This window comes from Plodia interpunctella, chromosome 7, assembly GCF_027563975.2.
Source record: "Plodia interpunctella isolate USDA-ARS_2022_Savannah chromosome 7, ilPloInte3.2, whole genome shotgun sequence".
Taxonomy (NCBI): Eukaryota; Metazoa; Arthropoda; class Insecta; order Lepidoptera; family Pyralidae; genus Plodia; species Plodia interpunctella.
Genome location: NC_071300.1, coordinates 8628464 through 8643793, shown reverse-complemented (window position 1 = coordinate 8643793; position 15330 = coordinate 8628464). Strand labels below are relative to the sequence as shown.

The 15330-nt window shown below is 34.8% G+C and overlaps 2 protein-coding genes across 2 annotated transcripts; both read left to right on the top strand.

Annotated features, from left to right (window-relative positions):
* The first annotated feature begins 1507 nt into the window (after positions 1–1507).
* On the top strand, positions 1508–9650 carry LOC128671350 (sorting nexin-4-like). The gene is made up of 10 exons (XM_053747758.2): positions 1508–1686; positions 1776–1882; positions 2393–2531; positions 2950–3127; positions 3358–3496; positions 4570–4697; positions 5516–5678; positions 6259–6420; positions 6909–7023; positions 7437–9650. Exons 1-10 carry the CDS (start codon positions 1606–1608, stop codon positions 7485–7487), a joined length of 1263 nt encoding a protein of 420 aa, XP_053603733.1. The 5' UTR covers positions 1508–1605; the 3' UTR covers positions 7488–9650.
* Positions 9651–12373: 2723 nt separating this feature from the next.
* On the top strand, positions 12374–15266 carry LOC128671240 (uncharacterized protein). Its single transcript, XM_053747564.2, has 2 exons — positions 12374–12740; positions 14501–15266. The coding sequence occupies exons 1-2, from the start codon at positions 12564–12566 to the stop codon at positions 14645–14647; spliced, it is 324 nt and encodes a 107-aa protein (XP_053603539.1). The 5' UTR covers positions 12374–12563; the 3' UTR covers positions 14648–15266.
* The last annotated feature ends 64 nt before the right edge of the window (positions 15267–15330 follow it).

Below are 15330 nucleotides of genomic sequence, written 5' to 3'. Positions count from 1 at the left end.
TATCTTTATTGCAGTAACTGTGTAGTACAAGGTGTGGCACATACAACACAATAGTTTCAACAGTTTACCCTTACAGGCATGCAATATTAGCGTTATGTTACATTATTAGATACCTAAATAGCTACTTCAACTGATAAAGATAGATATATCAATATAGGTACCTATATACCTATACCTACCTATAATCTACCTATCAATTTCGCAGAGACAATTTGCTATGCTGATTCTACCTTTGAAGGGTTTCATTAAGCATCAGTCCGTAACGTCGTTATGTTCGAAGTTGGATATTGGAATCCCAAAATTGCTCCTTTTTTTAAAACAGATTATTAACGGTTTCGCTCTTTTAATTTGCTTTTCTCTCACTCTTAACTTTCAAATTTGAAGATTCGGTTGCAATTTTACGACCGGCTACCTGCCCGACGACTAATATTTGAGAGTGCTATTGTTGTCTATCAACTGTCTAAAAGATATATACATTATGTAGTACCTATATGAAAAGCTTGTATTAGACTGAGTTTGCAAGATATTAAGATAAGAATAAAGTAGCAACCACAAATATAAGAACATGTAACGATAAAATAATATAGCGGATATAATACTGGAAACCCATAATAAGTATACATAAATCCGTTTGTACCTAGCGTAATGTAGTACAAGCATTAATTCTTCAGCTTTTTATTCTTCTTTTCCAGGCTACCTTTCTTTGTATGTGCAAAACTCCTGATTGAAGTGGGATTGGAACGTTTGACGCCCTATTCACAGGCTAGAAAAAACGAACTTTATTTATGCAAAGAAAGACTAAGAAAATAGGGAGTATTACTGCGCATGTATCCCGCCAGAGTGCAGCACTCTATGGTAGGTAAACAAAAGCATTGCCGCCTTTTGCTAAGTTGATGAAAACGTAATGGTACCGTACCTTATTAATCCTGTCATTGTGTAAGCATTTGTTTGTGAAAATATACAACACTGTAGCATATTCGGGTGCCGAAAAATCGTCTTCCATAAGATAAAAAACTTCGAAAACTATGGGATACGCCTCACGCTGTAAAATTTTCGAGCCAGTAAGCGGTCGAAAAGAAGCTCGGAACACTTCACACATGAAGACTTATGAAAATATGGACTTTATACAGGTGAGATTTTCAGTAAAAATCAAGTTTATATCAATTTATGACTACAGTTGACCAAATAATGCAGAACATAACCTAATATCGTGTCATTATTTTCAGGATAATCCACTAAATACTTCCTTTTTCCTTTAAACTCGCACCACGATTGCGTAGAAGGTTTTTTTTGGTCGTAATCTGCAACAATATTGAAAATTGGCGCTTTTTACCTCCATTGGCAATGTTTGTGTACCTTAATTGTACCAGTAGCGCCATCTGCGCTGAGCTTTGCGTAATATGCCTAACATTTTATATTGGCGTCGACAAATAAAATAAATAAAAATGTCATCTGTCAACATCAACATTAGTATAAACTGTTATTGTCATTGTCACTGTCACAACTCATCATCTATCAACTTTTCCGACCGATGATTTGAACAATTGAGATTTTCGTAAATTTCTCATTTTGTTGATTGTAAATTCTAATACAATAAACAATACAATGATGTCTGCTGAAAATTCTCCAACTAAGCCCTCAAGATCTCCTAGTGTGATAGCATCAGTTGAAGATTTCGAGAATCAAGTTGGTGAAATGTTTTTTACTATTTACAACGCCTACTTTTTCGTGTGCTTCAGACTAAATAATAATTAATTTATATCGTTTGTTTTTAGGACACGCTGCTAAAACATGTAGATATCTCAATTGTGGAGTCTGAAAAACGTGCTAATGGTACGCTCCACGTCCGAGACCATTACACGGTCTATCTAATCGATCTAAAGTAAGTGTTCATTTGATTGTTTTCATAGATAATAAGTAGCTTTGTCGGTCAATTAACATTGTTTTCATTTTACGCGTCATGGGAATTTGTGTCACGGTAATCTAGCTGTATGTTATTATGTATTTTTCAAAAAACTGTTAATTTAAATCACATACTTACCTAAAATGCTTAAAGCAGATTATTGTCAACTGTTAATGTGATGTGTAAAGATAATCTAATTAGTAATTGAAGTAATTGAATAGATTTTATTTTTTCATACATAGGTACCTATTTAGATATTAATATAGGTACTTAACTTAAATTGGGTACTGGCTTGTAGAGCCATTATTGGAAGCAGAGATCCTCTTTGAGTGCACGAAGAGCACCAATTAATCCTGTTCAAAATATGCAACATTTTTAAATCGCTTTCTTGGTGCCTACCGCCTTGATTTCAAAAATATTTGTGTGATACAAATGTTTTTAAATCATTACATCCGTTTTCAAATAAAATTTCTTTTCTTTATTTTCCAGAGTGACAGATCCTGAATACAAGCTAGTGCAAACCAAAATCAGCACAATATGGAGACGGTATACAGAATTTGAACAAATCCATGATTACCTACAAGTCACATATCCACATGTGGTCATACCCCCACTGCCAGAAAAAAGAGTGAGTTGTTCAAATCTGAAATCAATCAATGCATGGATACTGCAATGTTATGTGACTGGCCGGTTGTAAAATCAGCCAAATTTTCAAAGTTTTTAGGATTTCTTGAATGCTGACCCTGGCAGAAACATGTGAGGATGAGAGAGAGACTGCAATGTAGTGTGGATCATTGAATATCATTTTTTGGTTATATGTGTATGTGTATTTATTTGTCCCTTCACATCTAACTGAAGTATAGGATTGAGGTGATAATTAGAATGGTAGACAGTAACGTAGGCCAAACCGTAGGCAATATGCTGTCCACTGTAGAAGGTTCCAATTAGTGTAATAGTTAAGCAATCAGTGTACTAATGACATATAGTAGTAAGCAAAGGCAGTGGCAAGCACCAAATAAAAAAATAAATGCATATAAAAATTTTAGGTACTATACGCATGGCGTAAATCTGACACAACAGACCCAGAATTTGTAGAGCGAAGACGTGCCGGGCTCGAGAACTTCCTACTGCGCGTAGCCTCACACCCCCGCCTATGCTTCGATGACCAGTTCATCAACTTCCTACAGCAGGAGCATGGATGGCGGGAAACTATTACTGACAGTGGTACGAGACAATTTACACATGTTTAAAATATCATTATTTATTATATAATATATTATTTTGGAAAAAAAATTACACTTGTTCTCACTTTAGTGTCTTGAAATAAATTTACTTGGCTTACAATGACCCCAAATTTGAACCTGCCTTCGAATAGAATTAACAGTGTAATAGAATTAACAAAATTGTATATGCTTTTAGAACAATGTTCATACTATCTCCAACATTTTTTGCAGGATATAGATTACAAGCAGAGAATAAACTAAAATCGCTGTCAGTATCAATCAGACTAAAAAAGCCGGACCCGGAGATTGAAAGTGTCAAAAATTATGGAAAGCAACTAGAGACTAACTTGGGAAACTTTCTGTATACTAGGTATTATAAGTTTTTACATTTCACACACTATTTAAATTTCTTGCTTTTTCTCTTCTCACTCTGTGTCCCCGGTTTCATTAGGGAACGTAACGCCGCAAAAATTAAATCTTAAAATTTCTAAGACCTGACTGTGATTTTACGGCGTGCCTGATTGCAAGCCTTTTTTAGGATTGGTATTGTATCAGCTGCCAAGCCCGTATGTCCCTTAGTCGCCTCGTACGACATCTACGGAATGATAAGGAGTAGTCCTATTCTAGGGGGAATCACACAACACATTCCAAACACCATCAATCAGTATGCTCACATCTTTCAAATTCAGAAGCAACAAAATCTACCATATTATATTGCGTAAACTTCAACCTAAATGAACGGTTTTCTTACCCCCTCTATATATCAAGCTTTGGCCGCAACTTCGACTGCGTGAATTTCTCACGGGGACAAACGGGGACACACGTTTTCTTTTTTTTTTTTTACTATAAAAGGTAGATAGATAAGATAGATAAACTGTTTATTTATATCGAAGACACAATATACATTTATGAATACAGTAAACCATTAAAATAAAAGACAAATACACAAGAAACATTCTACATAACTATACATTCGTGTGCCGCAGCGATATAAAAGGGCAGTATCTCAGTGCATATTCTGCTCGACAAAGAGAGCAGGTCACTGGTTTTCAGATACCACCAGAGGGTACACGGGGTTTGACGCATATCGAAGACGGTCGCGCCATAGTAATTATAAAATTAATGATAAGGTACTCTATAAATATCCTTCGCTGCACTCTCTCAGTATATGTAAGCAAAAATCATACAGATTTTTTTGGAAATAAACTGAGAAACCCACTCGTTCCCGGCAGTTCAAGTTTAGTGAGCGCCCATAGCTCACTAGCGCCACAATAACCTTTTTTTTAAATAAAGAAAACAAAAAAAGTCGCCGCAAACTTTATGCTATATAGACAAAGGTTTAAAAATTTTCGCTAATAAATAAAATATGATAGTGGCCAACGCCACTAACATAAGAAAACATATTATTAAGTGACTAGGCGTACAACCCGTCTTTGGTTGCAGGTCAAAAATAATAGAAAAGAACTATGCCTTATGTAAACTTCACGCGAACTACGGCAAGCTGTTCAGCGAATGGAGCGTAATCGAGAAAGAGATGGGTGATGGCTTGCAGAAAGCTGGACACTACTTTGGTGAGTTCATAATAAGCTATTTGACAAATGTTTGTTTTGATTACTAATCGAATGTCCTTATATGATTAAAGAGAAACACCAATGACAAAATTAATGTGGTAATGACAATACTTTCAAAGATATGACAAAAATAAAATCACACATTTTTGACTCGTCTAAACGCTTCATACTAAATGACACGAACAAGTGACGTCACAATGTGCGAAAATGTTCGCGAAAAAAGATACGTTTGTTCGACAGCTACATGAAATATTACGTTTATGGTAATGACTTGTTAATAAAAGTTGTTACAAAATTTTAGTTTTTTATGAGGGTCATATTTGTTTTTATAATTTCATACTTTTTGAAAATGATTTCATCTATAATGATCCAGCTGTATTGTTACAGTCTATGAATTATCATTATGATCCTAAATATATTTATTTTACCAAGATTATATTTTTACAATAATGTGACCTTGTCAACTACCTATTCTATTCAATGCAAAAATGTGTAATGGTTCTCTATTGTATCTCATAATTTTGTTGTCTGAATCATAACGTCAGAATAAATAAATAAATATTGGGACAAATCACACAGATTGAGCTAGCCCCAAAGTTCGAGACTTGTGTTATGGGATACTAACTCAATGATACCATATTTTATAACAAATACATATATAACATCCAAGACCCGGGCCAATCAGAAAAAGATCATTTTCCATCATGACCCGACCGGGGATCCAACCCGGGACCTCTCGGTTCAGGGGCAAGCACTTTACCACTGCGCCACCGAGGTCGTCAAACAGAATGATAACCAACTGTCAATTAATGTCACAGATTCTATTGCGGACAGCATAGACTCGGTGGCGGAAGACGAGGAGCAGCTGGCGGACCAGCTGAAGGAGTACCTGTTCTACGCGAGCGCGCTGCAGCAGCTGTGCGCCAACCACGAGGCGCTGCAGGGGGCGCTGCAGGGGGCACACCACACTCTTGACCAGAGGTATTGTATTCATCATCACCAATAGTCATTTGAATGTCCCCACTGGGCACAGGCCTTCATTATGGATAGATAAGCCAGTATGAGCCAGGACCCACAACGTGGGCCCATGGCGGGTTTTCACGATTGCGAATACAAACATTCTGAAGCACGGAAAAGATTAAGATAATTAACTTTTGGTGACCATTGTGAAAGTGACTTAACCGTCACTATCACAGGCCGAGCGCGCTAACCACTGCGCCATTTTATTAGAAAAATAACAAAAATATGTTTTCCACACCGAATGGATAACATCCCCCGCGTTCGCCTGCGGGGAGGGGAAGTGACTCATTTTGTGTTAGCGCTCACTAAAGATAGGCGCAGCGGACGGTTCCTAACTTGTTATTGTAACATGTTTTGTTAGAAAATTGGCGCTGCCGACCCGGCTTAATATGACTTGTTAGCCATTTTGCATCATCACATAAGATGTTCATAGATATATTCAGAGAACAGGACAAAAAACATTTTCTCGGCCCCTTACTCAGCGTAGTCCCTGATCCATCCTCCCCTCGATTGCCATACATAGTTCTCCTGTCTATTCCAGGATAGCAGAGCGGACCCGGGCAGCGGCGGGCAAGTCGGGACTGATGTCCCGTCTGTTCGGGACCACCGACCCGGACATAGTACGGGACCAGACCACGCGAGCGCTCGACGCTAAGATACAAGCTGACGAGGAGGCCATTGAGAAGGCTAGACTAGATCTAGAGTAAGTGTCTAGATAGATATACCTCTTTTACAGAATAGTAGTCCCGGGATAATAATGTCCCGGCTGGTCGGGTCAACTGACCCGACCCTACATTTTTCTTTGCGTGTCGTGCGTGTTTCATGTTCGTTTGCGTTCGGAGCTGTCACGCCGTAAAGCCAAAGATCAGCGTAAAAATAACCTAGAAATTTTAAAGATTCGTTTTTATTTTACGACCTGGCATGGCTCACGTCAACCCTTCTTGGGAATGCTATTGTTACCTATCACCTGTCTTGGCTATGTGTCTTAGTCGCTTCCACGGTGACATCCACTTGAAGTTATGGAGTGGTCGTATTCTAGGGCGGAAGACCTCCTATCTCTCATTATCCCGATCTCGTCTGTGACGCAACGTATCTCTCTTTAGTAATGCTGTTGTGATCTTTCAGCTGGGGGACGGAAACCACATTGCACGTTAGTCCTAACTAATATTATAAATGAACGCCTCATTCCAGAGATTTCAACAAGAAGGCGCTAATAGAAATCGAGCACTTCCAAAAGCAGAAGGACAAGGACCTTCACGAGTCACTAGTCGCTTTCATCACATTACAAGTCAAGGCTGCGAAAAAGGTAATTGAATTACTGCTATTACAAAAACTAAAAAAATCTAAATAGTATAGTAGTCTATCTACAAATCTTTCTATCCTTCAATATTTCTTTCTATACGTGTTGTATCTTGTCTACGTCATACGAAATTTAGGTAAAATTCACGAGCGAAATTATATATTTATAAGTAACAGCAAAAATGGCGGACGACGGATTTAGTTCGAGAGGAAAAAATTAATCGCCCAGGCATGAGCGCGCCGCCACAGCATTGACTCGTAGACGAAAATACAATTTCTAATAAAATCTTTTGTCTAATCTGACATAATTTGTGAAGATTGTTTCTAATTTTCCGCTGAGAAACAAAATAAATTGATTAAAATGTGTTTGTGGCGCTAGTGTGCGCGTATGTAGCCCTAATATCATAATTATTTTTCTAGAATCTTCAAGCGTGGACACAGATAAAGGAATGCCTCCAAAACATGCCCTGAACTTAGCTGGGCTTCGGCCACCGTAGGTATACCATACGTATAGTAGGTTATTCTAGAAACTTCTAACTGTAGTATTTTTATATCTCACTAGTAGGTAGTATTTCTATCAAGTATTTTTGAAGAGGTATCTTTACATGCATGATCTGGAATAATCATTTGATAATTCTTATCTATGTTTTCTGATTTTATCTCTTGATAAAGTGATTTTTAATATACCAAAACCATGAAATTTTACTATTTTGTAATGTAATTTAAAATAAAAAGATATGAATCTACAATCTGTCTATGAAGAATGGATTATATAGTGGCGCTGTGTTTATCAACCAATCTCTACTTGTTGTCAAATCTCTACTTTGTGTCTTGTTACTCAAAAATCCCGTTTCCTCTCTTATAACGTAATTCTATATTCAGTATGTGAAGATATCTCTCCAAATAAAATCAAAATCTGTATGCACACTAGCTTGGGCAAAGTTGTGTACAATATTAGACTATTAGTCAAGAGATAATCGGTCCTGATAAATTTTAATTAAAATCCAGTAAAACAGATTCCATCAGCTAAACTATGTTTCTACGTGGGAAGGAAAAAGTTATAATGACCGAAGGGACAGACAGTTACATAATCATAACTTTATTTTGAAGAGAATGCTATTTCACTTACATCAACGGATAGTTCTTTTCAATCACAATCGTTCGACATGTAACACAAATTTTCAATTTAAAAAATTAGAATTTAAAACTCGTCACAACTCGATTTCGGGCGAATACTAAGGTCATTGTCCGTTTTCCCTCTTGACTTAGAAACGAAGTTTAGTACCATCATAGAGAAAATTACCTTCTGAAACGTTCGTCTTTGTCATTTATATTAAAAAAATATATATCTGATATAATTACTCTCAAAATCATTACATTCAAGTTTTAATTTATCACTGCAGATTTTTACAATAAATAATTTATATGCCTTAGTAGTAAATTACTAAATATAGTGCCTTTAAAATGATACGGACGAACGATCATTTTCAACATGTATACACTTTTTTCTTTATTTATCTATTTTCTGATATTAAATTGTTGTATGTACTTATTTAAAAAAGGTGAACAATTTTGACATGTGCTTATATACTTTACAAATGAAGTATGGCATAAAATAATTTATTTGTAACGTGTATATGTATATACATGTAGAGATTTGTTACTTTTTTTAAAAGTTTTACCTAAAAATATTCCCTGCCCTACAATACTAATATTTATTTTCTAATTTACTAATTGTGAAACTGTATACCTTAAAAATGAACACCAATGTGCTCAACGATTTTGAAACTATTCCTTTATTTATAAGAGGTTTTTCTACATTTAAAATTGCCATTACTTACTAAATGTATCCAAGTTATATCCTCATACTTATTAAGATTGTTCATTCCTTATCATATCATAAGTATTATTCAAGAGTTTAATAATGAATAGTATAGAGGGTTTTCTGAACACCGGACACAATCGAAGTCGGCATCAAAACGTAATGCCAGCGAACTCTAATGCATGTGAACATTGCGTAGTTAGTATGGGTGCTTTTATCTATCGCAATGAAAAGCAATGTATGTATACCGAATCAAAAAAAAAAGTTTGGCAAACTTTTCAATGACAACGTGGAGCGCATAAGTTCGAATCTATCTGTTACCATTGGTTAACGGTTTGACACATCCGTCAGACAATCAGTTGTCATAAAAAGTGACTTTTTGTGAATGCAGAAACTATGTTTAAACCTTTGAAATACGTCGGGGTGAATTTTATTTCGTTGTGTATCTAACTAGCGCAATCTGGTGGAGAAAAGAATCAGAAACACCCTCATTAGGATTAATTAGGTACTATTATTTATTTTATTTGTCGTAATGAGATATTTCGTGACCAAATATAGTGTAACCCATAGCGAAAAATTGTAAATGAGGTCCAAATAATCAGAAAATTAGTATAAGTTGTCGGAAAAATTTGCTTTAGAACTTTCTTTGGAAATATTTTGCAGCTACAACTCTAAATTCGTTAAGTATTTTTTTTTTTTAATTCAAAATGTAGTTATATACATACGTACACCTAGTCCATCTATTTGTTATAATTAACGAATTTAATTAATTATTTTTATGCAAGTTTCATAAAAATATTGTTAACTACAAATCAAGTCTACCTTCTTTGGGAATAATGTTGTATCCCTTAATCGTCTCGAAATCCACGGTTGAATAAAGTGTTCTTATTCTGAGGCAGAAACCAAACGTAGAAATTGTTGTATTTCCAACATAATCTTGTGTTCTGTGTTTTACATCTATATTTAAAGTTTTTGTATATTTTACACTAAAAATATTACAAATGCGAAAATATGTTTGTTAACTTTTCACGCTCTGTCCACTCAACCAATCTTCTTGAAATTTTCCATATATGTTTGAAATATGGAGAACGACATAGGGTAGGCTTTCATTCCGGAAAAATAACTGTTCCCGTGGAAAATTTACGCGGGCGAAGCCGCGGGTAACAGCTAGTTTTACATAAAGTTTTTGTAAAATATGTGGCTACTAGAGAATATTTACAATCTTGATCAGGCAATAAAAGCTTTTGCAATTGTTTAAATACTCAACTGTGATTTATAGACCAACTCAGATCGTAGCAAGACTTTATATAAATTGTAAATGTATATAGAATGCTAATATATTATTTTAGCTATTATTTACTTAACCTGAATTAATATATTTATTTCTGTTAATTTAATCTTTATTGCGATGTGTTAAGGTTTGTAGTTTGCTTAAATCAATATTTTTTACTGTTACAATACAATTAGGTATATAAATATATTTCAGTGTTCGCGTTAAGACTAGCCTCGTTAGCAAGGGCGCTTTTTCAACGCACGTTAAAAACACATTGGAATGTAAAATGTTATGGTATCTGTATATACGTTCATACAGCAACACTTTATCAAAAATATTAATTATCACATTTTGATGGCGGTAAAATGCGCCTACCTTCGGAGATTATTTTACGCCCGTGTGAACGAGCTGTAACTGAATGATATTTTACCTAAAACATACTTTGGGTAGATTTAAATAAATTTTGTTTGGAAAATGTCGTTCATTTTGAGTGGACAACGATCATTAAATGACACAGTATCAGTAAAAAATTAAATACACAGGGTTTACTGAATGTCTAACGTATAACCTTCCAAAGGCGCATAAGGTACATAGAGACTAACATCTTATGTCTAAACGTATAAATACAAAAAAAAATCCTTTTTTTTAGTTTTAATGTCGTTTCTATAAAACGTTAACTCTATGTTCGATTCCGCTACATAACGCTTCTGTATTGTCTCGTGTTGCTTGGCTAGCTAACATAGAGTTAAGATGTGTAGAATCGCAAATTAGATTGTATTTTTTCTATATGAAAAAAAGTTGCTTGTTTTGATGTACCCAAGTAGTCTTTACGACCTTTTGCCTTTGATACCAGTAACCCTGTATATTTACATTACGGCGTGTATACCTAATTATATTGTTGATTGTCTAACTGTCTAATACGTACTTTTGGATTAAAAACTTTTTTATTTTGTGGGTATTAAATAAGACTGAGTTGAATGTTTTCACATAAATGTCATCTCTAACACATTTTATAAGTTGTAGGTAAAAAAAATTGTTTTTTTTTTCACTATTTTACTTATAAAATGTGATTTATGTAACCATAAATACTGCATACCTGAAAGGGCAAACTGTGGAACATTTTATCAGTTATTGCAATAAAGATTTGAGTTTTGATTTGCCTTTTGTTTGTTATTTAATTGAATGTTTATGAATTTCACAGACTATCTAAAGTTTGATTTTTATTACAAGTTATAACTTAGTTTTTTTTTATGTTGAAATAAATTCTTTCGGTTGTTCGAAACGTATTTTTGAAAATAATAATAATGAGATGAAAAAATTCTGGAATCGAGCGGGAATTGAACCCGCGCCCCAGTCTATCCGGGACAGTCACGGAAAAATGGGTGGGAACAGTGCTCTTGACCACTGAGCTATCGAGACCATGCCCAGTTCGGCTGAATTAATTTTTCATTAATCAAGGTTCATTTCCCGCTCGATTCCAAAACTTTTTCATCTCATTATTATTCTCAAAAATAGTTACAGTGGTTAAAAAACATGTGTGACATGTAGGTATAACAAATCTATTTAAATGTTCGTATGTTGAACACAGTCTCATAGTACGGCTCTAATGGTCTTGTTCAAGCTTGTAGTGACCCAGGCTAGCCCGTCTCCATATCAAAGCCAATGGACAACTGTATGTTTTATTAAACTGTGGTAATTCAAATCTGATGACGTGTACGTCTGGAAGGTCACAACCTTCCAGATGGTCACCATTACTGACAAACGCCACGTGGCAGTGGTTCACACGCTTTAATTGACTCGTATCGATTGCATGTGTCTTTCACAGTTGTGTCTTTGTTTTATGCTGGCGCCTATTTTTTAACCCTCACCAGAAGAGAGAGGTGTTGTAAAATTGCGTAAAACACCATACAGACGGTGTGTTTTTAAAGACAACCAAATTTCCACAATGTGTTCATTACACTTTAAAAATAGTGAATGGAACAGAACTTTAAAAAACAATAGAAGAACATAATAAAGTGACTTTACATAGGTACAAATCCGATCTGCTGAAACGTCGAATTTAATGTGAGAGCAAATAATTTCTTTTCTTTGCTTCAATTCAATTTTCCAATAGTGCCGTAGAAAATGAAGATCCCAAATGTGTCGATTTGTCACGGACACTGATTATACAATACTTCCACTTTATGTAAGTTCACGGATAAGTTTACTATCAAAACAGTTGATGGCCCCTGGAGACATCAATAATTCGTCGAGCCATGTCACATTGCCGACAATCGATGGGAAATGGGTCACTCATAAGCACATTCGACCAACTTATACCGCGCTTACCTAGAAAAAAATATAATATTTTTTCCCAATCACTAAATATTTTTTTCGTTTACGCAACAAAATATTCGAACGCAAATTATTATTTTTTAATTTCAAACCAGCCTGTATTAAAAATAAAATAAAAATGAAACATCAGCAAGTGAGTGTCGATTACTGGTCGATGGGTAAGGCTATGTTGGTGTATGGAGGCTTGACTATTTTGTGTTGGATTATGTTGAGATTGTTCAATACTGTTTTCACCCTGCCAAGGAGGCTCCGCGCCCAGCACGAAAATATTCAGGATACGTTGAAGGAACTCCAGGTAAGAAACAATCTTTATTAACTGCTTCAAATTGTCTTAGTTTATTAGAAACGCTGTCAAGTTTTTAGAAACAGAGCTTTACAAAATAAAATCATAGAACTATTAAGTCACCGCTCTCAAAACGTTTTGGCCGCTGCGGGCGCGCAGTCATTACAATTTTTTTTTAATTTTAACAAAGACAAGCCTCTGACTTTAAAATAATCTGTATTGTGATGATGTCAATTTTATGAATGATTGATTTTAGAAATTATTCGTTCCTCAGGAAGATTTACGGATCGTAATGACAGCGCGACCGCACGGTTCGTAACGCTCTGAGAATCAACCACTTAGAGTTTTAAAAGTACTTATTTAGAAGCGCAATATGATATCACGGTATCTTTATGACGCATTTTGCGCACTTTTACTAACATACTTTAATTATTACTTCCCTAAGCAGCCATATATTAGTCATGTCAGAATTCTGCATAAAAATGTTATAAGGCGCCTGGCGAATACTTTATGAATGGTTTCATATGACCTACAACTTTGCAAAAACCAGTAATGTATAACGAATCCGTCAAAGTTGGTTGGCAAACTGTTCGACGACAGTCTGGAGCCGGCATTCGACAGAAACACTTTTCACCGAAAGCACGTTTCCCCAATTTTTTTTTTAATATCAGCGACGACCTTTACGCGTCTGGAAGAAAAACTGACACCAGTTTTACCAATAACATAAAAAGAAAGAAATAATGTTGTTTATTTATACTTATTCAGAGTCCTCGCTTTAGGTGCTCAAGCGAGCATGAAGGTTTTATCATCAGCTTTTTATGAGACTTCTTCAAACTCCTTTTATGGCCGGCAACGCTCCTGATGTTGGAGTTGTTCCTGGGCAGCGGTGGCTAGGCACTGCGGGCACTATGTGACCCACTTGCTCGTTTGCCGTGTTCTCTAAATACTATTAAAAAAATAAGAGCATAGAAAATAAAAATGACATTGACTGGTAGCTCATTCAATTATTGCCTCTTTTTTTCTTGTCTTTTTTATTAAATAACTAACGGCCCGTCCCGGCTTCGGGACTCGGTTAAACTTAATAGGCACATAAACCTTCCTCGGGAATCACACTATCTATTGGTGAAAATCTAATGAAAATCCGTGCAGTCGTTTTTGAGTTTATCGCTAACAGACAGACGCGACAGAGTACGATTATAATACGAGTACCTATGTAAAGATGTAAGAATAATTCGGTATATTGCACCTTTTAATACCTATTTTTAAATTTAAGTTATTTTATAAAATATCAAAAAATAAATTAACGGTAAATCAGAAAATAAATTAGTAAATTAATTATTAATTATTATTAAATATTAATGTTGGATATTGTTATCACATTTTACTGATAACTGTCGTCCTTGATGATAACACTTGACATGTTGGTTGTTATGTATTTGTAGGTAACTAATCCATTTAGTAACGACTAGATGTTGCCCAGGGCTTTGCTCCATGGGAATTTTGATATAAAATATAGCCTATAGCAATCTTGAATAATGTACCTTTCTAATGGTGAAAGAATTTTTGAAAACAGTTCGGTAATTTCGGAGATTGCCAGATTCAAACATATTTTGGTAATGACATACAAACTCAGAAACGCTTACCTCTTTATAATAAGAAATATCCACAAAATTGTTTTTTTTTTAATTTGAGTTTTTACGAAATTCCTATGGCATTAGTTATGTAATTTCCACAAAAATAATTACCAAAATATGTTTTTACTCCTATTTCAGAGACGTTTCCCTGACATGAACATAACCGAAGAAGACCTGAAGGAAGCCGAAAAAGAACTGGATGAATACATAAAAGAAGATCAACAAAAGAAAGAGGAGAATGAGACAGGAGAAACCCCCCAGATAGAAGATAAAAAATCTCTTTAATACGTATGGTTTTAGAACATTTTATTACCTCATACGCACAATCATTAGGTATATGTATATAGGTAACTAATGTTGCATTTAGGTAATATTTGGTTTCGAAATCAAAGGCAAATAGTTTTATATTTCTTTAAAATATTGACATCATCCTATGATGTGAAGAAGTTGGTTTTTGCGCCAGAAAAACTTTAGAATTAGTCTATATTTATCGTTTCAAACATGATAAATATATACCTACCTCTAAATTGATATTTTTTAAACAAAAAATATTACTAAAAGGCCAGAGAAGTGAACTTTGCTATCGACTTTGGTTTACACATTCATTTATTTTACATAGGTATTCTAGTAAAAAAAACGATCACTCAATATTTACCTATTCATTGTTTTCTTTTTGTTTCTTTGACTTTTAAAAAGCCAAATAATCAGTAATAAGTAAAAGTAAATAAGATTACAAAATTTTATAGGTAGTGATGTCGGCCGTAATTCACATTTTTTTAACATGATTTGTAGCCTACAAATAATTCGTACATAGTTATTATTTCATGATGTTAAAGCGTCTATAGTTATACTTAACACAATAGGAAATAATTATTCTAGTCTTAATTAAAGTATTTTTCGATAATGGTGTTTTCCTTGCTATACGTTCTCGGAGCTAAGTTCGCCGAAAAAAACGTATCGAGTGCTTT